Source organism: Myripristis murdjan, chromosome 13 (assembly GCF_902150065.1).
Source record: "Myripristis murdjan chromosome 13, fMyrMur1.1, whole genome shotgun sequence".
NCBI classification, from domain to species: domain Eukaryota; kingdom Metazoa; phylum Chordata; class Actinopteri; order Holocentriformes; family Holocentridae; genus Myripristis; species Myripristis murdjan.
The window spans coordinates 23,548,580-23,563,632 of NC_043992.1; the positions used below are offsets into that span (position 1 = coordinate 23,548,580).

Below are 15,053 nucleotides of genomic sequence, written 5' to 3' on the forward strand. Positions count from 1 at the left end.
AGTATCAGTGCCTTTTATTGCATAATATAAAATTCACAATATGGTGGCAGCTTGGGTTATATTCAGAATAATAACACTGTTTTTGCACTTTTCACTTTAAGTCTTGTTACTACACAAACCAGGAGGGAACGACCACAAGCAGGGGGGAACAACACTAATCATCAGGACAACACACAAGGTGCACAGATCAGGTAAAACTATAAGTGGATCTAATAGCACAACACATGATGAGCATTTTTGCCATTCAGAACAAAAAACAAAGCCAACAATTGCATCATTTTTTTTATTTATTTTTTTTATTTTAGTAATTCACAGTTAAGTTGGAAATAGCTCAGGCTTTTGGTTTTGGCTTCCCCAGAAATGAAACTCAGATAAATGCTGTCCTCATGTATAGGTGTGTGCATGATGATGCAAAAATGCTTGACTAAATTAATTAACTGAAACTAAAACAAATTATCGTGAAAGGCAACAGATGAATCTCAGTACAGCCATGGAATCACCACACAGCTGCACTGCACTGTCTTATTGAAGAAGAGGAAATTAGTCTACTGATTCTGTGTGTGTACCAGATGAGCCTAAACTAACCACAAGCTTCAAGGTTGCTGCACTGAGAGTAGGAAAAAACAAGCCTCCAGAGGATGTTATGTTGCTGTGATGATGACTATTAGATAAGGAAATGTATGTAACTGCCAAGAGTCTTATTAAGTAATGAGTCGGTAAAAGAAGAGACACCTAATGTACTGCAGACTGTAAATGTTGATATATCCTTTGTCTCTTGGGAGATGTTTTGCATTCTTTGTAATGTATCTGCTTTCTCCCATATTGCAGTATAATACAGTAAAAGAGAAGTTGGACTGTTCTCTTTATTTAATGGAAGAATTCCAAGAGAAACCTCAATCCAAGGGTGAAACAATACTGAAACAATACTGAAGGTATTATAAAGCAATTCAAAGTGCTGAAAAATATAAGCATTCCTTGGTTAAGCAATGGTGGCATCACAGGTTTGAATCATTTGTTGCATGTCTCATTCCCCACTTTGTGTACTGTCAACTAATATACTCATATAATATATATGTACTTTACACCAATGTGAAAATAAAAAAAAAATCCTTGCCCAAGTGTAAAAATCAGCCCCTTTTCCAAAGCCTCGTTACCAAAAGAGTTCAGGGTACGACTGTTATTTCTTACTGTCAGTGTTAACATAAAATAAACAGATTAATAAAATCTATAACTACATCAACTTCCCACTTGAACTCTAAATCACCCTTTAAATGTCCATACAAAGCTCAAAATCCTTTCCACCAAAATCCACAGGCAAAAATCCCCCTTCAAAATGCAAAACATTGAACTCAAAAACAGCAATGCATTGCAAAAAGAAAAATCACAACAGTCTTGGTCTCACCAGCAGGCAACAAGGAAACAGAGAAGAGAGAGTCCATCCGGATGCTGTAAATGCAGCTCTTGCTGTAGATTTGTAGTCTTTTCAATTCACTGAAACTTTTCTTTCAGTTACGAATTAAATCTACAAACTAAGAGCTGGTGTTTTGCCCTCACAGGTAACAAACAAATCTTCTTTCCCTGCACCCCGGGTTTCTCACTTCCCTTCCTTTGTTCTCTGGTGAAGCCCCTCATAGGAACCACCAACAGGCACTTGACATGACCATTAATGGACACAGAGTATTGAATTATTATAGGCCAAGATATGGCATGAAAAATACAAAAGGCAGCTCTCCTCCAGGCCTTTAACACTTCAGATCAACCATTTAACACATGCTTTCATGGTGCTGGTGATGCCACACAAGGACCTAAGGCCATAAAACATTGGGGACTGCCATAGGTAAACATCTCAGCGGCTCTCTGTCACATGGGAATTGCTTCTTCTGGCCGATCAAATTTTCCTTGCGTCTGACAGACCCTCCATTCCTTACGATATCTGGAATATAATATACACCTACAGACCCGTCCTCAAAACCTACAAACACATAAAGCTGCTCACACACATCCAAGGTCAGCGGATTCTTACACAGACACACCCTCCCGACTCTGCCCCCGTCTGCGAGTCGCACTGTGATGAGGAGGGGCTTGGAGTGCAGGTCACAGACACAGCCATTCCCCAAGGTAGTGGTGTGGGTTATGTACACGGCGTAACACCCGTTTTTTTCCAAGCAAGCTTTTAAAACAGGACCCTCGGCTTTGAGCGAGCTCAGCCTGGGCTGAGATAGATCCATGAAGGTGATGACGTTGTCATCAATGGACAAGAGTGCATAGTTCCCATTGGATGAAATTTGGAAGACTTGTGGCTGACAGTGGACAGTGTACGGGAGCTGAAAGTGCCTGCAAACCGTCTCCTCTGTGACTTTCCATGTGTAAACTGCTCCTGAAGCAGCCATCACCACCACAAAGTCGGGGTGCTCTGGAAGCATGTGAAATGCCACAACATGTTCAGACCATTCTGCACATGAAAAGCGCTTGCTGATAGAGCCCGACCAGAGACTGGCGGCCAGCAGGTCTCCATGGCGAAGGCCAAAAAGGAAGGTGCTCTCAGGCGACACCTGGGCTTCAGCTAGGTAAAGGTGTATGTGGCACACAATGCCCCCATTTGCCAGTTTCCAAACCTGAGAGAGCCCTCTTTCCACAAGACTCACCCCAATGTTACTATTTGGGGTAACCAGGATGTCTTTGGCTTTGCTGCCACGGATACGGACAGTATTCTGCCCGGTTTCTGTCTGCCAAATGTAAATTTCTCCTGCTGAGAGTGTCACAAGTTGGATGTTGTCTGGAGAGAGACAGAGCTTCTCCACAGGACCGTCATGCAGGAAATTAGCATCTGGAGTTTCTGCTTGTAAGCTCCATCTCCACACCATCTCAGACCTATCCGTCACGTAGAACCAGTCGCCCATTGGTTCAGCCACCACTTCCACCACCCCAGATCCCATTTTTGGAGCTGTACCTGCTGCATATATCATCTCAGAGTCCCACGCTGTGAGACAGCCATCATGAGTGATAGATACAACATTTGTGGCTGCTCTGAGGAGCGTGAGGGGCTGTGTGTTGGCACCAGTGTCTAAGGAGAGAACACACTCTCCAGTGCTGATCCTCCACACCATGACAAGGGGACAGGTGTCTAACAAAGCCAGGAAGAGGGGGCCATCCTGGGTTAGTGCAGCCTGGGTGAAGGTCCTCCCCTGTGGAGCCAAGAACTGGTCCCACAGCTCCCATTTACATGTATCCCATAGTGAAATCTGGTGAGCCTCACACAACAATAATGTGTCTATGTTATATGAATAATCTGTACTCAGGATCTTAGTTGTATTGCCTCCACTGAAACTCTCTTTCACAAGAAAGGGTCCTTGTGTTTTGGCTTCCACACTCCACAGAGATATATTCCCTATGCTGTCAATGCATGACATTTCCCACTTATCCTCACAAAGGATAATTGATCTAACAGCATTTTCGTTTGGGTTTGAACAGGTGCCAAGGAGACTATAGGTGCTGATGTCAAATATGGACACTATACCTTTCTCCTGTCCACAGTACATGTAAGAACCACTGGAGGAGCAAATCACACAAGTGACAGGGCTCGGACACTGGAAATGAGTCAAGGGTTCAGTGGAGAGGTCAAATACACTCACAAAGCTCTCACCTTTCCAACACACACAGAACTTTTCCTGACATGCCACAAACCCCTCAATTTTGCTTAATGTGTGTGGTGTCACCTCTGTCTTCAAAGGGTCCTTGACTTCCAGCAACATGTCCAGGTCTTGCATATCCCACAAGAAAAGCTTGTTGCAGTGTGTTAAAAGCAGGATGAATCGACCGCTGCTCTTCACTCCAGCAAACTTAAGCTTGTTTTGTTCACGGTTCAGTGACAGTTCAACTACATCACATCCACAGGCTTTCCATATCCACACAGAACCATCACTCTTTACCTCCACTACAGTCCCACACTCTGACGCAACTGCTTCAGAGACAAAAACCTTCTTGGTCCCACCATCACCGGGTAAACACTGGATGGAGGGAACAGCAGAGGGAGCAGGACAAAGCACCACTCCTATCCCACTGCCTGTCTTCCTCCTTTCCTGTCTGATCTCTCTGATGTAGCCCTCAAGTTCAGGGTAGACCCCCAGGTAAGGGAGAAGTCTAGTCTCTATCACCGTGGGCAGATCCAGGGGTGAGCTCTGGAGTAAGCAGGCAGATGACTTCAGTATGCTTGCCAGGAGGGCTCGCTCCCTGGACAAGGGGAGCTGGGGCGACCCCTCCTTCCACTCCAACATGGCTACCAGCTCCCCCACACGCCCAGCACAAGCCATTGCCTGGTGGAAACCCAAAGACATCATCAACCCTTGCTCCAGCTCTTCCCACCTGTTGCTCTCTTGCAAATGGTGGGGCAACTCCAGAATCTTCCTCAAGTTCACCCGACCAGCCTCTTTGGAGGAGGAAGTTGATGTTTCAGAGGACTTGAAGACAAATGGCTGGCCCGCAGGCTGCCTGTCTAAGTATATTTTCATTTGGTCTCGTGTAGAAACAGCTGTAGTGGCCTTGTTAGCTCCTGATTCCTGGCTAACGGGCAGTGGTTTAGCTCTTCCACAGGCCCATCGACCACTGAAATAATCAACCATGGCTGAATGAATCTCCTTTCTCACCTCATGACTGCCTAAATATCTCTTCCCCAGCACCAGCTCAAAATGCCTGCTCACCCAGAACAGAACCTGTGTCACTCCAACTGTCCTCCTGATGAGGAAGCTCTTCAAATCCAGCAAAAGTCTCTCCACGTCCACTTGTGGTACCCTCATCTTAGAGGGAGGGGCATCACCCTGATGAACATACTGAGCCAGCACCTCGTCGTCAATAGACAGAAGATCTGTGAGCTCAGCCTCTGTGAGTCCAGTCCTGGAGAGGGTGAGGTAGGACAGGGCACGAGTCACCAGGGGGAAACCGTGTTTCTGCTCCAGATGATCCAGCAGAGCAGAAATAGAGGAGTGGACGCCATCTGGGAGAGATGATTCAGCCACTTCTGAATCTGATGAGAGAGGGGGAGGGAAAAGAGTGAGTGTGCCAGTAGAATTATTTAATTAAAGGCTTGTGTTTTTTTTATCCTTTTGTTTTCATAGGATAGTACAGTAAATAGGATTAGTAAGATTTTGGATCTAACTGACTTGTCAGATTTTCTCAAAATGCAAAATTTAACTGTGAAATAAAAGAATATAATTAAAAGGTTCAGTTCACCCAAATTACAAAAAAAAAAAAAAGATATGTTCCCACAGTGACAGAGAAAAGTATCTATCCAGATAGTTTTTATGTGATTTTCCAAGGGTTCCAGTTTCCTGCGATTCTCCCCGTCTCTTTTCACTCCGGGCAAAACGGGCAACAGGAAGGCAGCAACAGTGCTTTCCAAAAGCAATGACATAGGAATCCAGCATATCCTAAAGCCTCAGGGACGCAAAATTTCATTGGGAACTATTTCCTGTTGAAGAACGCTGGCAAACTGTGTCTGTCTGCCTGTCAGGGAAAGTCGTAGCAGACTTGACACCTCACCACATCATACAGAAACTATCTGAATGGATAGACGACGCTAGGAGTTAGCATATTATTAGCATTTATACATATTTTGTCAGTCTATCTGTGTGTTCATGTTGCTTGTTATACCAGAGCTCCAGAGCGAAGTGTGTATGTGCAGGAGGCGAGCGTAGAGGGTCAGAGAACAGGAGGTCAGAGCCCGGTTGAGCAGCGCCTGTTGTCCTGATGTTACTCTCCTCCTTGAGCCACTTAACAGGGACGCCAGCATGTTGGCACGCTGCTTCCTGTCCACCGGATTCAGCTCCACACACACATACCCTCTCCTCGGCTCCACCTGCACACAGTCTTTCTTATTTGCACACAAACTGCTGTTGGATGTACAGGGAGGTGGATTGCATTGTTGGTAGCGTAGTTTGATGGCTTCCAGAGCATGTGTTCGGTTGGAGCAGGACGTGAGGATAAGTTTGACTTCGGGAGGAAGGGGACAGGGGAGGCACTGGATGATTTGGGGTCTGTAGTTTTTTTTGATCTGATCCAGGCCATCCAGGATCAGAACTAATGGCTGTTGAGGAGAGGGGAGAAGGGAGAGAAGAGAGGAGAGATGTTCTTTCAGATGAGGCAGGCTGAGGTTGGGTCTAAAACACTGGTTGGTGATCCTACGTTTATAGCTCAGATCTGGATCTAGCACAGGGCTAAGGTTAGGATCTGGTTCGGGCACAGTAGGACTTTGCTGTCCAGTGCTGTATTTGTTGTTAGGATCCAGGTTAGATGTCGCACTGAGGGGAGAGTCAGAGTTGGAACAATCTCTAGCTGTATCGGTGGGTTGGCTGAGGTGAAGGTCGGGTTTTGGGTCCAACTTGCGGCAAGGGTCAGAGTGGCGGCTGTAGCTGTGAGCGATCTGATAACAGAGGCTGGACAGCAGGTGCCTTGGGGAGGAGTTGACTGACAGGTTGGAGAAACAAGAGATCACCACAGGATCTCTGTCTGCCAGCCATGACTTTATCTATGGAGAGAGTAATTAAATGAAACACTGTTCATTAATGAATTCAAAACATGCAGGAATCAAGACTGAATGCAGTAAGTAAACTGAAAGAAGCTCAGTATTTGAGTGCAGTATTAAAAAGGGAGACAGAAAGAAGAACCTTATAAACACATGAATTTGAATTTGTTTGGACTGATATGAGTTTCACATTTAACTTGACAACCCATGTACCTGTTGAGCACAGTGTGCAATCAGCACCGTCTTCCCTGTGCATGGCCCACCTGTCACCACTAGTGAGCACTGTCTGTCTTTCTGCTCCACATAGGCCCTGACCTACAACAGAGAAAACAGGGGACTCTGATGATACTATAACATGACAGTTTTGACACTGGGCTTTGGATTCATCACTGTTCAATAACAATGAAAAATAGATCAGACCAGTGGCCTGTGTGTGATTTTGTGCCAACAGAGCCAGTTGAAAGGATCAGAGACATTAAAACAAAACATGTTTTTTAGATGTTAATTTTATGAGATGGCAGACAATAAAACTAAGTCTGCTGAAAGCACCCTGAGCAGCTCCTTCTTCAAAGGCTGCATTTGCCTCTTTTCCACAGCAGGCCTAAACAGGGCCAGAGCCAGCCACACGTCTTTAAGACAAGGTTCATGGTGCTGTTTTTTTTTTTTTTTTTTTTTTTTTTTGATACGGCACCATAACCTCGCTCAAAGGGTAACTAAACCCTGAACCGAAATCTCCATGAAGCCTGATCTCTAATTGTTAAAAGTAAGGTGTCTGTTTTTTGGTGGCAGGTGATGAAGTGACATCACTTTCCATTACATCCAAAACAGTGACATATCAGGTTGTGTGTGGTTTGTCCATGTTTGGATACCCATGATAAGACAACATCTACACCACAAACAGTCAGAAATCAAATCTTGATCAGAAAACCCATCCATAGATAGACTTTCACCCTGACCTCGTCTTCCTCTGGCCGAACGATGTCGTAAAATCGAGACAGGAGGGCGCACAGTTCCTCCTGCTCGGCCCACTCTCTGGCCAGAGCATCACCGAGGTGAGACACTCGACTGGCGCACGGTGACTCTGTGCTGTCACGGCCGATCCAGCTGTCAATCAGCCCCAGCAGGTCAGCATACACCTGCTGGCAGAGAGACTCGGCGTATCCCCGCCTCCTGGCTGACGTGTAACCATGGCGACGGTCACACTCTGTGGTGGTGGTGTAGACCAGAAGGTGGCAGGAGGTGATGAAGCCGGGCAGGAAGTTGTCACACAGCTGGGACAGTAAGTGTTCATCACTGGGCTTCATCAGCGCCGAGCTCTGGTCAGGAGTGGCAAACTGAAGTGTAGGACAGGCGAGGGGAAATCAATTTATAGGCTGAGAAGATACTTTTTTCCGCACTTTTGCTGCAGTAAGTATCTAGAATGGACAGAATGTAAATTTTTGTTTTATTTGCTATTATTGAGTTTTCATACACTGATGCCGCACACAACCTGCTCATTAATAATTTAATGCGCCTCACCTCTGATTTCCAGCCTCTGCAGCCACATCACTGCACCACACACAGACATACTACAGGCAGAGCATAAAAACTACTGAGGCATAATGTGCTGCTGACAGGAAAAGACTCCAAAAGGCACCGCTGTAACCAACTTTTCTTCATCTCAAAGATGAGAAAAAGGTGACAAGCCACATAAAATCAATGGCCTCTAAAGGCGCTGTGGCTGATTTTCAGACAATTCATCTTTTATTTAGTGCTGCTGTCACACATTACTTCACTCCTTTCCAAATTACAAATAAAGTAAGTGGTTATTTACAACTATCCTTAATCTGTGTGGAAAAGGGACTAGCCGGGGATCAGGGAATTATTTACATGCCCAGGACTTCATGATCAGTGAATGAAAGGCAGCCTCTTTGAACCTGTAGCTTGTTAAGTTGAGTTTTTACCTCTGTTTGCAGATGCATCTGCAGTTCTGAGTCTGACTTGCTCTGTTTCTTCTCCTCTCTCAGGCCGGTGGCGTTGATGATCTTGTGGACGTAGACCAGGCAGCGTCCGATGATGTCAGCATGACGACAGCTCTCCAGAGAGAAACGCAGATCAGCATCGAGGGCTGGAGGGGAACAAAGCATATTCAACTGTACTTTTATGCACCTGTACACACACACACACACACGCACACGCACGCACACACACACACACACACACACACACACACACACACACACACACACACACACACTGCTACCTCACCTGATCTGTAGTAGCTGTGGGCTTTCTCTGGGGTCATGAGACCTTCCTGAACACACAGACTCACAGCGCTCTGAAACACCTTCAGCTCTTCTTCTTTATCCTTCATCTTGCTCTCATCCTCCTCCTCCTCCTCCTCCTCCTCCTCTGCCTGCTGATGTGGAAAAACAAATACTTATAAAACTCGATGGAAGGAATAAATACTGTTTTGGGGAAAAGAATGTCAACAATATTACCAGACACAGCACAGTGTGCAAAAATAGGGTTAACTAATATGAACAAAATGCAAACAAACATTTAAGCAGAGAAAATTAATACCCAGAACAAATATTTCCAATACTGGTAATATTCAAACAAAAACAAAAACAAAAACAAAAACAATCAAAAAACAATATAAATTGCAACACAGCACAGAAAACATTATTTATGGACTAACATTAACATTAACTTTTGTTGTTTTTTTTTTTTTTTTCCAAACTTTCATTCACAAATACGCCAAACACTCTAACTCACCTGTCCTTTCGCTGAACAGCGATATTGTTACTGTATGTCAAATATTAAATTACCTGCTATATCAAGAGCTAGGTTCAAACTTCCAGCTTAAGAAATGTGCCACTCCTGTTACTACTACTAATAATATTAAACTTTATTTAAATAGCATTTTTAAAAAATACGAAGTGATTCCCAATAACCAATACAAAGGCAAATAAATAAATTTACCACCATTTGATTAGAACAGCAACTGGAATAAGAACATAACAACAAGTGAAAATATGAAACAAATTAAGGAATAAAACGCTTTTTAAAAAAATTTATGTATCTTGAAAGAATCTTAACGATGTTGAAGAAGTCTTGGTGAGTTCACATTCTGTGGATGAATGAATGAATGAAGGCATGCATGAGTGAGTGAGTGAATGAATGAATGAATGAATGAATGAATGAATGAATGAATGAATGAGTGAGTGAGTGAGTGAGTCTGCCGGTCACCTGGCTCCACAGCTCAGTGTAATCACCTGTGTGTGCGGCTGCAGGCGGTAGGACGGCGGCTCCGTGTTCTCGTTCCGCCGGTAGAGCCGCTCCAGCGGGCGGGTGCCGCCTCCGGCCCGCTGGCTCTGCTGCAGCAGCTGCTGGTACTCCGCCACCTCCACCCGGCCGGGCAGGCTGCCCGAGCCGTACTGATGGCCCACCAGAGCCTGCAGCACCGCCATGTGGACACACCGGGAACAGCAGGATGGGATGCTCTGTTACTGCAGGGGCTCGTGGATTCGTGTAACTCGGTGACAGAGTTTGCAGTTTGCAGACTTCCTGGCGCCTGGTTCAGACTGTGATGTGTGTGTTTTACTTTGCCTCATTAACTCTGATTGGACCCTCAATCAGGTGCATCAAAAAGCCAGATGGGCTCGGCTGTAGGTGTGTAGCACAATACTGTAGGCCATGCTGGTCTTAACTTAATCCAGGCCAGCTCGTGTGTACAGAACAGCTTATTGGGACACGACACACACTGGAACTCAGTAGCGGTTTTAGGCACGGGCGAAGCGGGCAGCCGCCCGGGGCGGCATATATTCATGTCACGTGGGGGGCGGCATGAGAGCAAAAAAAAAAAAAAAAAAATCATCCTCGCTGCAAAGCAGTTTTCTATTACCGTATTCATCTGAATATAAGACAATATTTTTTCCATTGAAAATGCCCTGAAAAAACGCCCTCGTCTAATATTGGGGTCTAAGCAAATACACATGTATTGTGCTTGCATATAAACCAGTAGGTAGGCTCGCCTGATGCCGCAATTACCGGCGAATGGCCGCATTGCGCAGTCAATAATCAACCATGTTGTCTGTGTCACTGTCCGTTGTGCTGCTGCAGCCGCGTATGAACAAAAGTTGATTTATAATGAGAGGATGGCAGTATGTGTGCGCCGCTCACCTGTCAGATCCGGCAGACCTGACCGGGTGGGCGCGGCACCTGTAGGCATCAAGCCGGTGCCGCGACCGGGCCGCCTGATGCTGACCGGTGGCTTTTTTTATGCAAACAAGATTTTGTCCATATAAAAAGTATTTTTCCAAAAAAGGTATTTGTGCAGGTGTTGGCGCCCCTGCTCTGGGAGAGGCGCGTCTAGCCGCCAGAGGGGCACCGGTAGCGGCCGTTATCGCTTGGAAGTTTGCGCGCGCGCACGTGCGCGCGCGCGCGCGCGCGGTATTAGAACGGTAGGGCGCAAGGCAGTAATTTCGCCCAGGGCGGCAACATGGGCAGAACCGCCACTGCTGGAACTGTAGGAATCTGTTTCTTTAAATTTCCTGAGGCATAAATACATGTATGCATCCTCCATCACCCTGACTACAGCAACTTTACATTTATTAAATTTCAATGGATTATTTTTTAACAAGCAAAGGGTCAGCTCTTTCTGTAGCATTTACATTTACATTTACTATTTATTTATAAAAAAAAAAAAAAAAAAGCAAGAGAGCATGGAAAGAGCAGTTTGCTTGCTTGCAGGAGTTTAAACATGGTGGGAACATGGTTATGAGCTACTTGATGTTGTCTATAGTTTTGCTGTCTTGATTGTCCTGTGCACACCTTGCCTTATAATAATAATAAACTATATAATAATATACTATATAATAAACTATATTTATATAGCACCTTTCATGAAAAGATTGCTGCCCAAAGTGCTTCACAGCAATAAAATTCACATAGAATAAGCATTTAAACAAACAGAGTACAGAATAAAAGTCTATCTATGGATGGGTTTCTGATCAAGGAACAGTGCCTTATTGTTACATCCTGCTTTGTTTTGATAAGTAACAAAATGAAACTAAAAAACAAACAAAAAACCATACCAGGAGAAAGGGACCAGCAGAGCTCTCTCTACATTCTTGTATGAGCTGCTGTCTGGTGTCTTGATCTGGCCACCGACTGGGATCACTGGACTCATATGGATCTATCACCTACACACACACACACACACACACACACAGGTATGCATGAGCACAAATGTCTCATATTGGTTGAAAACAAACTGATGACTGACAGAGGTGTAATAACAGCTGGAGTATCAAGTTCTCCCGTTGTATTGACAACATGTGGTGCTGAATAGAGATGCCTGATAGCACAGGGGGATGGTTGAATTACCTCAGGGTGATTTAGTACGTGTGCGCGCGCACACACACACACACACACACACACACAGACTCCCACTGAGTCGCTTAACAGCTGCTCATCTCTTTGTCATTGCTCTTTGTTTTTTTAAATTTGATTAGGCCAGGGTGACTAGAAGTGACTGCGCTTTTACAGCAATCATCTGGGGCGCACACACATACACGCACACACACACACACACACACACACATTACAGTTTTTCTCAGTCGCTTAGACACATTTCCCGATACCCTAACCTCACTCTCAAAACTCCCAAAAGAGGAAAACAGTGTTTCATGACACTACACCACTCAGGCAAAAGAACCTATAACACTCCAAATGTTATAACCCAATGCTTCAAAACACACAGTCGGTCAATCTCCACAACACTGCCACCAAATGTACAGCACCCACTGATCGCTGAATAAACCTTGACACATGTCCTGTGTTGACAAAAGGCTTCTCTGACACAAAAATAGGAAAAAAACTCTGCTCCTTGTTAGGCCACAACATTTGATCAACATCCCTGCTGTCTTACCCTTCAAGACACAAAGAGAAAAACTTTTTTGCATGTCGCAGCCACCCTAAACAATCCTCAGTTGCCCTTACAACCAGCATCCATCACCGTCAGTAAAGACAGCAGGACTGGTTATCATGCACCTTCCACCTGCATGCTGAGAGGAGCCTCACCCTCCCTCCCTCCCTCCTCAGAGGGAAAACTGATACTGTCCCAAATGACGTGAAGTCAGGCAACACACACCTCTCATTCACACGGTGCTCACTGCACAAAGTATTACACACACACTGATTTGCCAAATGAACAGTTGTCAGTGCGAGTTGGAAATGTTCATGGCTGATTAGGACAAATGAACTTTATTCTGACTGGAGTGTCATACTGGAATGAGAATTGCATTTAGTGTTTTGCAAAGTGGTTTTAATGGCATTTTGTGTGAACACTGAGAAGCCAGTATTGGTGTGGGGTTCTGAGGCACGTTTTAGAGAATGAGGTTAGGTATTTGGTGATTGTGTCTGAACATTTGAGAAGGACTGTATTTACTGCAGTGTCAGGATTTTGCAGCAGTGTTTTGAATTGATCTCACCAGTGTGTAAGGGCCATTCTGCAGCATGTGTGTGCATTTGATGGCCTGTGTGTGATGGGAAGGTTTGTGTTTTAGATGTAGGATTACATGGTTTTCAGTGGAGAGTTGAGTTTTGACGTAGAAATTTGATGTTTGTGAAGGTCAGTGTGCAGTTTCGAATTTGTGTTTAGAGATTTGGGAAATGTGCATGATTTCAAGAAACGAGTCATAGTGTAGAAATCAAGAAAAACTGTGAAAAACAAATGTTTTTGTCTTCAGTGCCACGAAAAGAACATTCTCAAGAAAAAGAGGTGCAACAATCAGTCTGCTCAGGGATTCACCACTGACCGTGAAGTGCAGCAAAACGTCCCTTCCAGCCTACACTTGTGCCTTCATGTCATAAGAACAACACCTTCCTCATCTACCTCTCCTTTCCCGGGGAACTTAACTAAACCTTGCTTGTCCCTTCCTGCTCTCAAAGCCATCTGTGTTCATGCTAACTTCATCATAAAAGTCAGATCGCAGACATCTTTCCCACTGAGCACAAGAGAAAAACATTAGGAAAATATAACAATATAACTTTAAAAAAACTCGAGTGTGGACTCACCCTGATGTCCAGTCCCAGGGTTTGTCTGCAGCGCTCCCTGAGTCTGGGGAACACACTCTCTCTCAGAGCCCTGCGCTCCACCACTGAGTCTACACACACACACACACACACACACACACACACACACACACACATGCATAACACAAACACACAAAAACTATTGCAGTTTCACAAGAACACAATTTCTAATTATTTCTCATGCTACACACGTGTAGAAAACACTGAGAGCTCAGAAAGCACACGAGCAGACACTAATTACAGATTTGGCAGATACTTTTAATCAAATCTTTGGTAACTCAACCTACCCTCTGGGTTGGAGCACAGGTAGAGTTTCACACAGGAAGTGCTGCGGTTGGAACGTGATGGAGATCGTTCCATCTGTCTGCCTCCAGAGCACACGCCTAATCAGTCGCCACGGTCACAGAAATTATGGAAAAATAACAAAGGTCTGGTATGAGAGTAACCAAAGCAAACTCATAGCTGTGCGTTTTGGCAAAGTGGAACTAAATAATAAATACACCGCACCAAAAAAGTCAGCTTTGGTCCAACATCAATCAATTTTTTTTCTAATTTTTCTGAAATACGGCAGTAGTTTAAAAGTTTAAATGCCTCAGAAAGTTGAGTGTTGCTGCTTCCCCTGCTGTCCTCTGTGCACCAGGCAGGAAACTCTGGCCTCGGGTGTTTATGCCTCATACGTGTTATCACGGTCACACCCACTTCTCAGTGACTGCACTGTCTCCACAACACACACACACACACACACACACACAAGAACAAGAAACCCCAAACTTTTCCATATTTTTTATTAATTAACATTTGTACACAATAAATACAAATTTGTTTTTTTTTTTTTACAGCCAATAATAATATGCAGAAAGAATTTTGCACCTGTTCTCACTATTGTTACCATGGCAACAGTCTGTGAAGAGAGAGAAGGCCAGTTGTTCCACCGCATCATTTATTATAGCAGCTGTGCAACTTCTCCAAACCAAAGGATGAAAAATATAGAATTATATAATATATATAAAAAAAAAACAAAAAAAAACAAAAAAACAAAAACAAGCTCAAACCAAATAGTAAAACACTGAACTGGACCTAAGGGGCTGTTAAAAAGGGGAAGTGATTGAGTTTTCAGATGGAGAGAGTATAACTAACTGGCAAAAAGTCATAAAACCTATCAACTTGATGGATTTGACTGATTGTGTGTTGGCTGCTTCATGATGGGAAGTACTGTAGGACACTGCTGTAAACCATAAACTTCAAAACAAGTTTGAAAACCATTTTAAATAAGATCTCAGAGAGATCAAGGAGAGGCTGCTGTTCAAGTTGCCTTGCCCACACTGTAAAAAGTCACGCTAGCTCCTGTAGCACCAGTGACGAGCAGAAATGTGCATCCACTGTGTTCGGGCACTGACGTGGCGGTCGCACACATCATGCTGCACACACAATATCAACATCATCTGACATTTACTTA

The 15,053-nt window shown here is 44.4% G+C and overlaps 1 protein-coding gene across 2 annotated transcripts; it reads right to left on the minus strand.

Annotated features, from left to right (window-relative positions):
• Positions 1–293: 293 nt before the first annotated feature.
• LOC115370394 (NACHT and WD repeat domain-containing protein 2) lies at positions 294–14,206 on the minus strand. 2 transcript variants are annotated; one of them, XM_030067400.1, is made up of 10 exons: positions 13,885–14,206; positions 13,580–13,668; positions 11,596–11,703; positions 9,775–9,954; positions 8,765–8,912; positions 8,461–8,624; positions 7,474–7,851; positions 6,731–6,832; positions 5,647–6,520; positions 294–5,020 (listed from the first exon to the last, which is right to left on the minus strand). In XM_030067400.1, the coding sequence occupies exons 1-10, from the start codon at positions 13,955–13,957 to the stop codon at positions 1,806–1,808; spliced, it is 5,331 nt and encodes a 1,776-aa protein (XP_029923260.1). In that variant the 5' UTR covers positions 13,958–14,206; the 3' UTR covers positions 294–1,805. The 2 variants fall into 2 exon arrangements, with proteins under 2 accessions (XP_029923260.1, XP_029923259.1); XM_030067399.1 differs by having other exon boundaries at positions 8,765–8,915.
• Positions 14,207–15,053: the final 847 nt, after the last annotated feature.

Bases quoted from the DNA above. Each gene is read 5' to 3' on its own strand.
- LOC115370394 (XM_030067399.1), bottom strand. From the start codon at position 13,957: ATGGAACGATCTCCATCACGTTCCAACCGCAGCACTTCCTGTGTGAAA. The intron at 8,625-8,764 runs GTGAGGTAGCAG...GTTCCCCTCCAG, and splicing joins CCACAGCTACTACAGATCAG to CCCTCGATGCTGATCTGCGT. The intron at 7,852-8,460 runs GTAAAAACTCAA...CCTACACTTCAG, and splicing joins AGATGCATCTGCAAACAGAG to TTTGCCACTCCTGACCAGAG.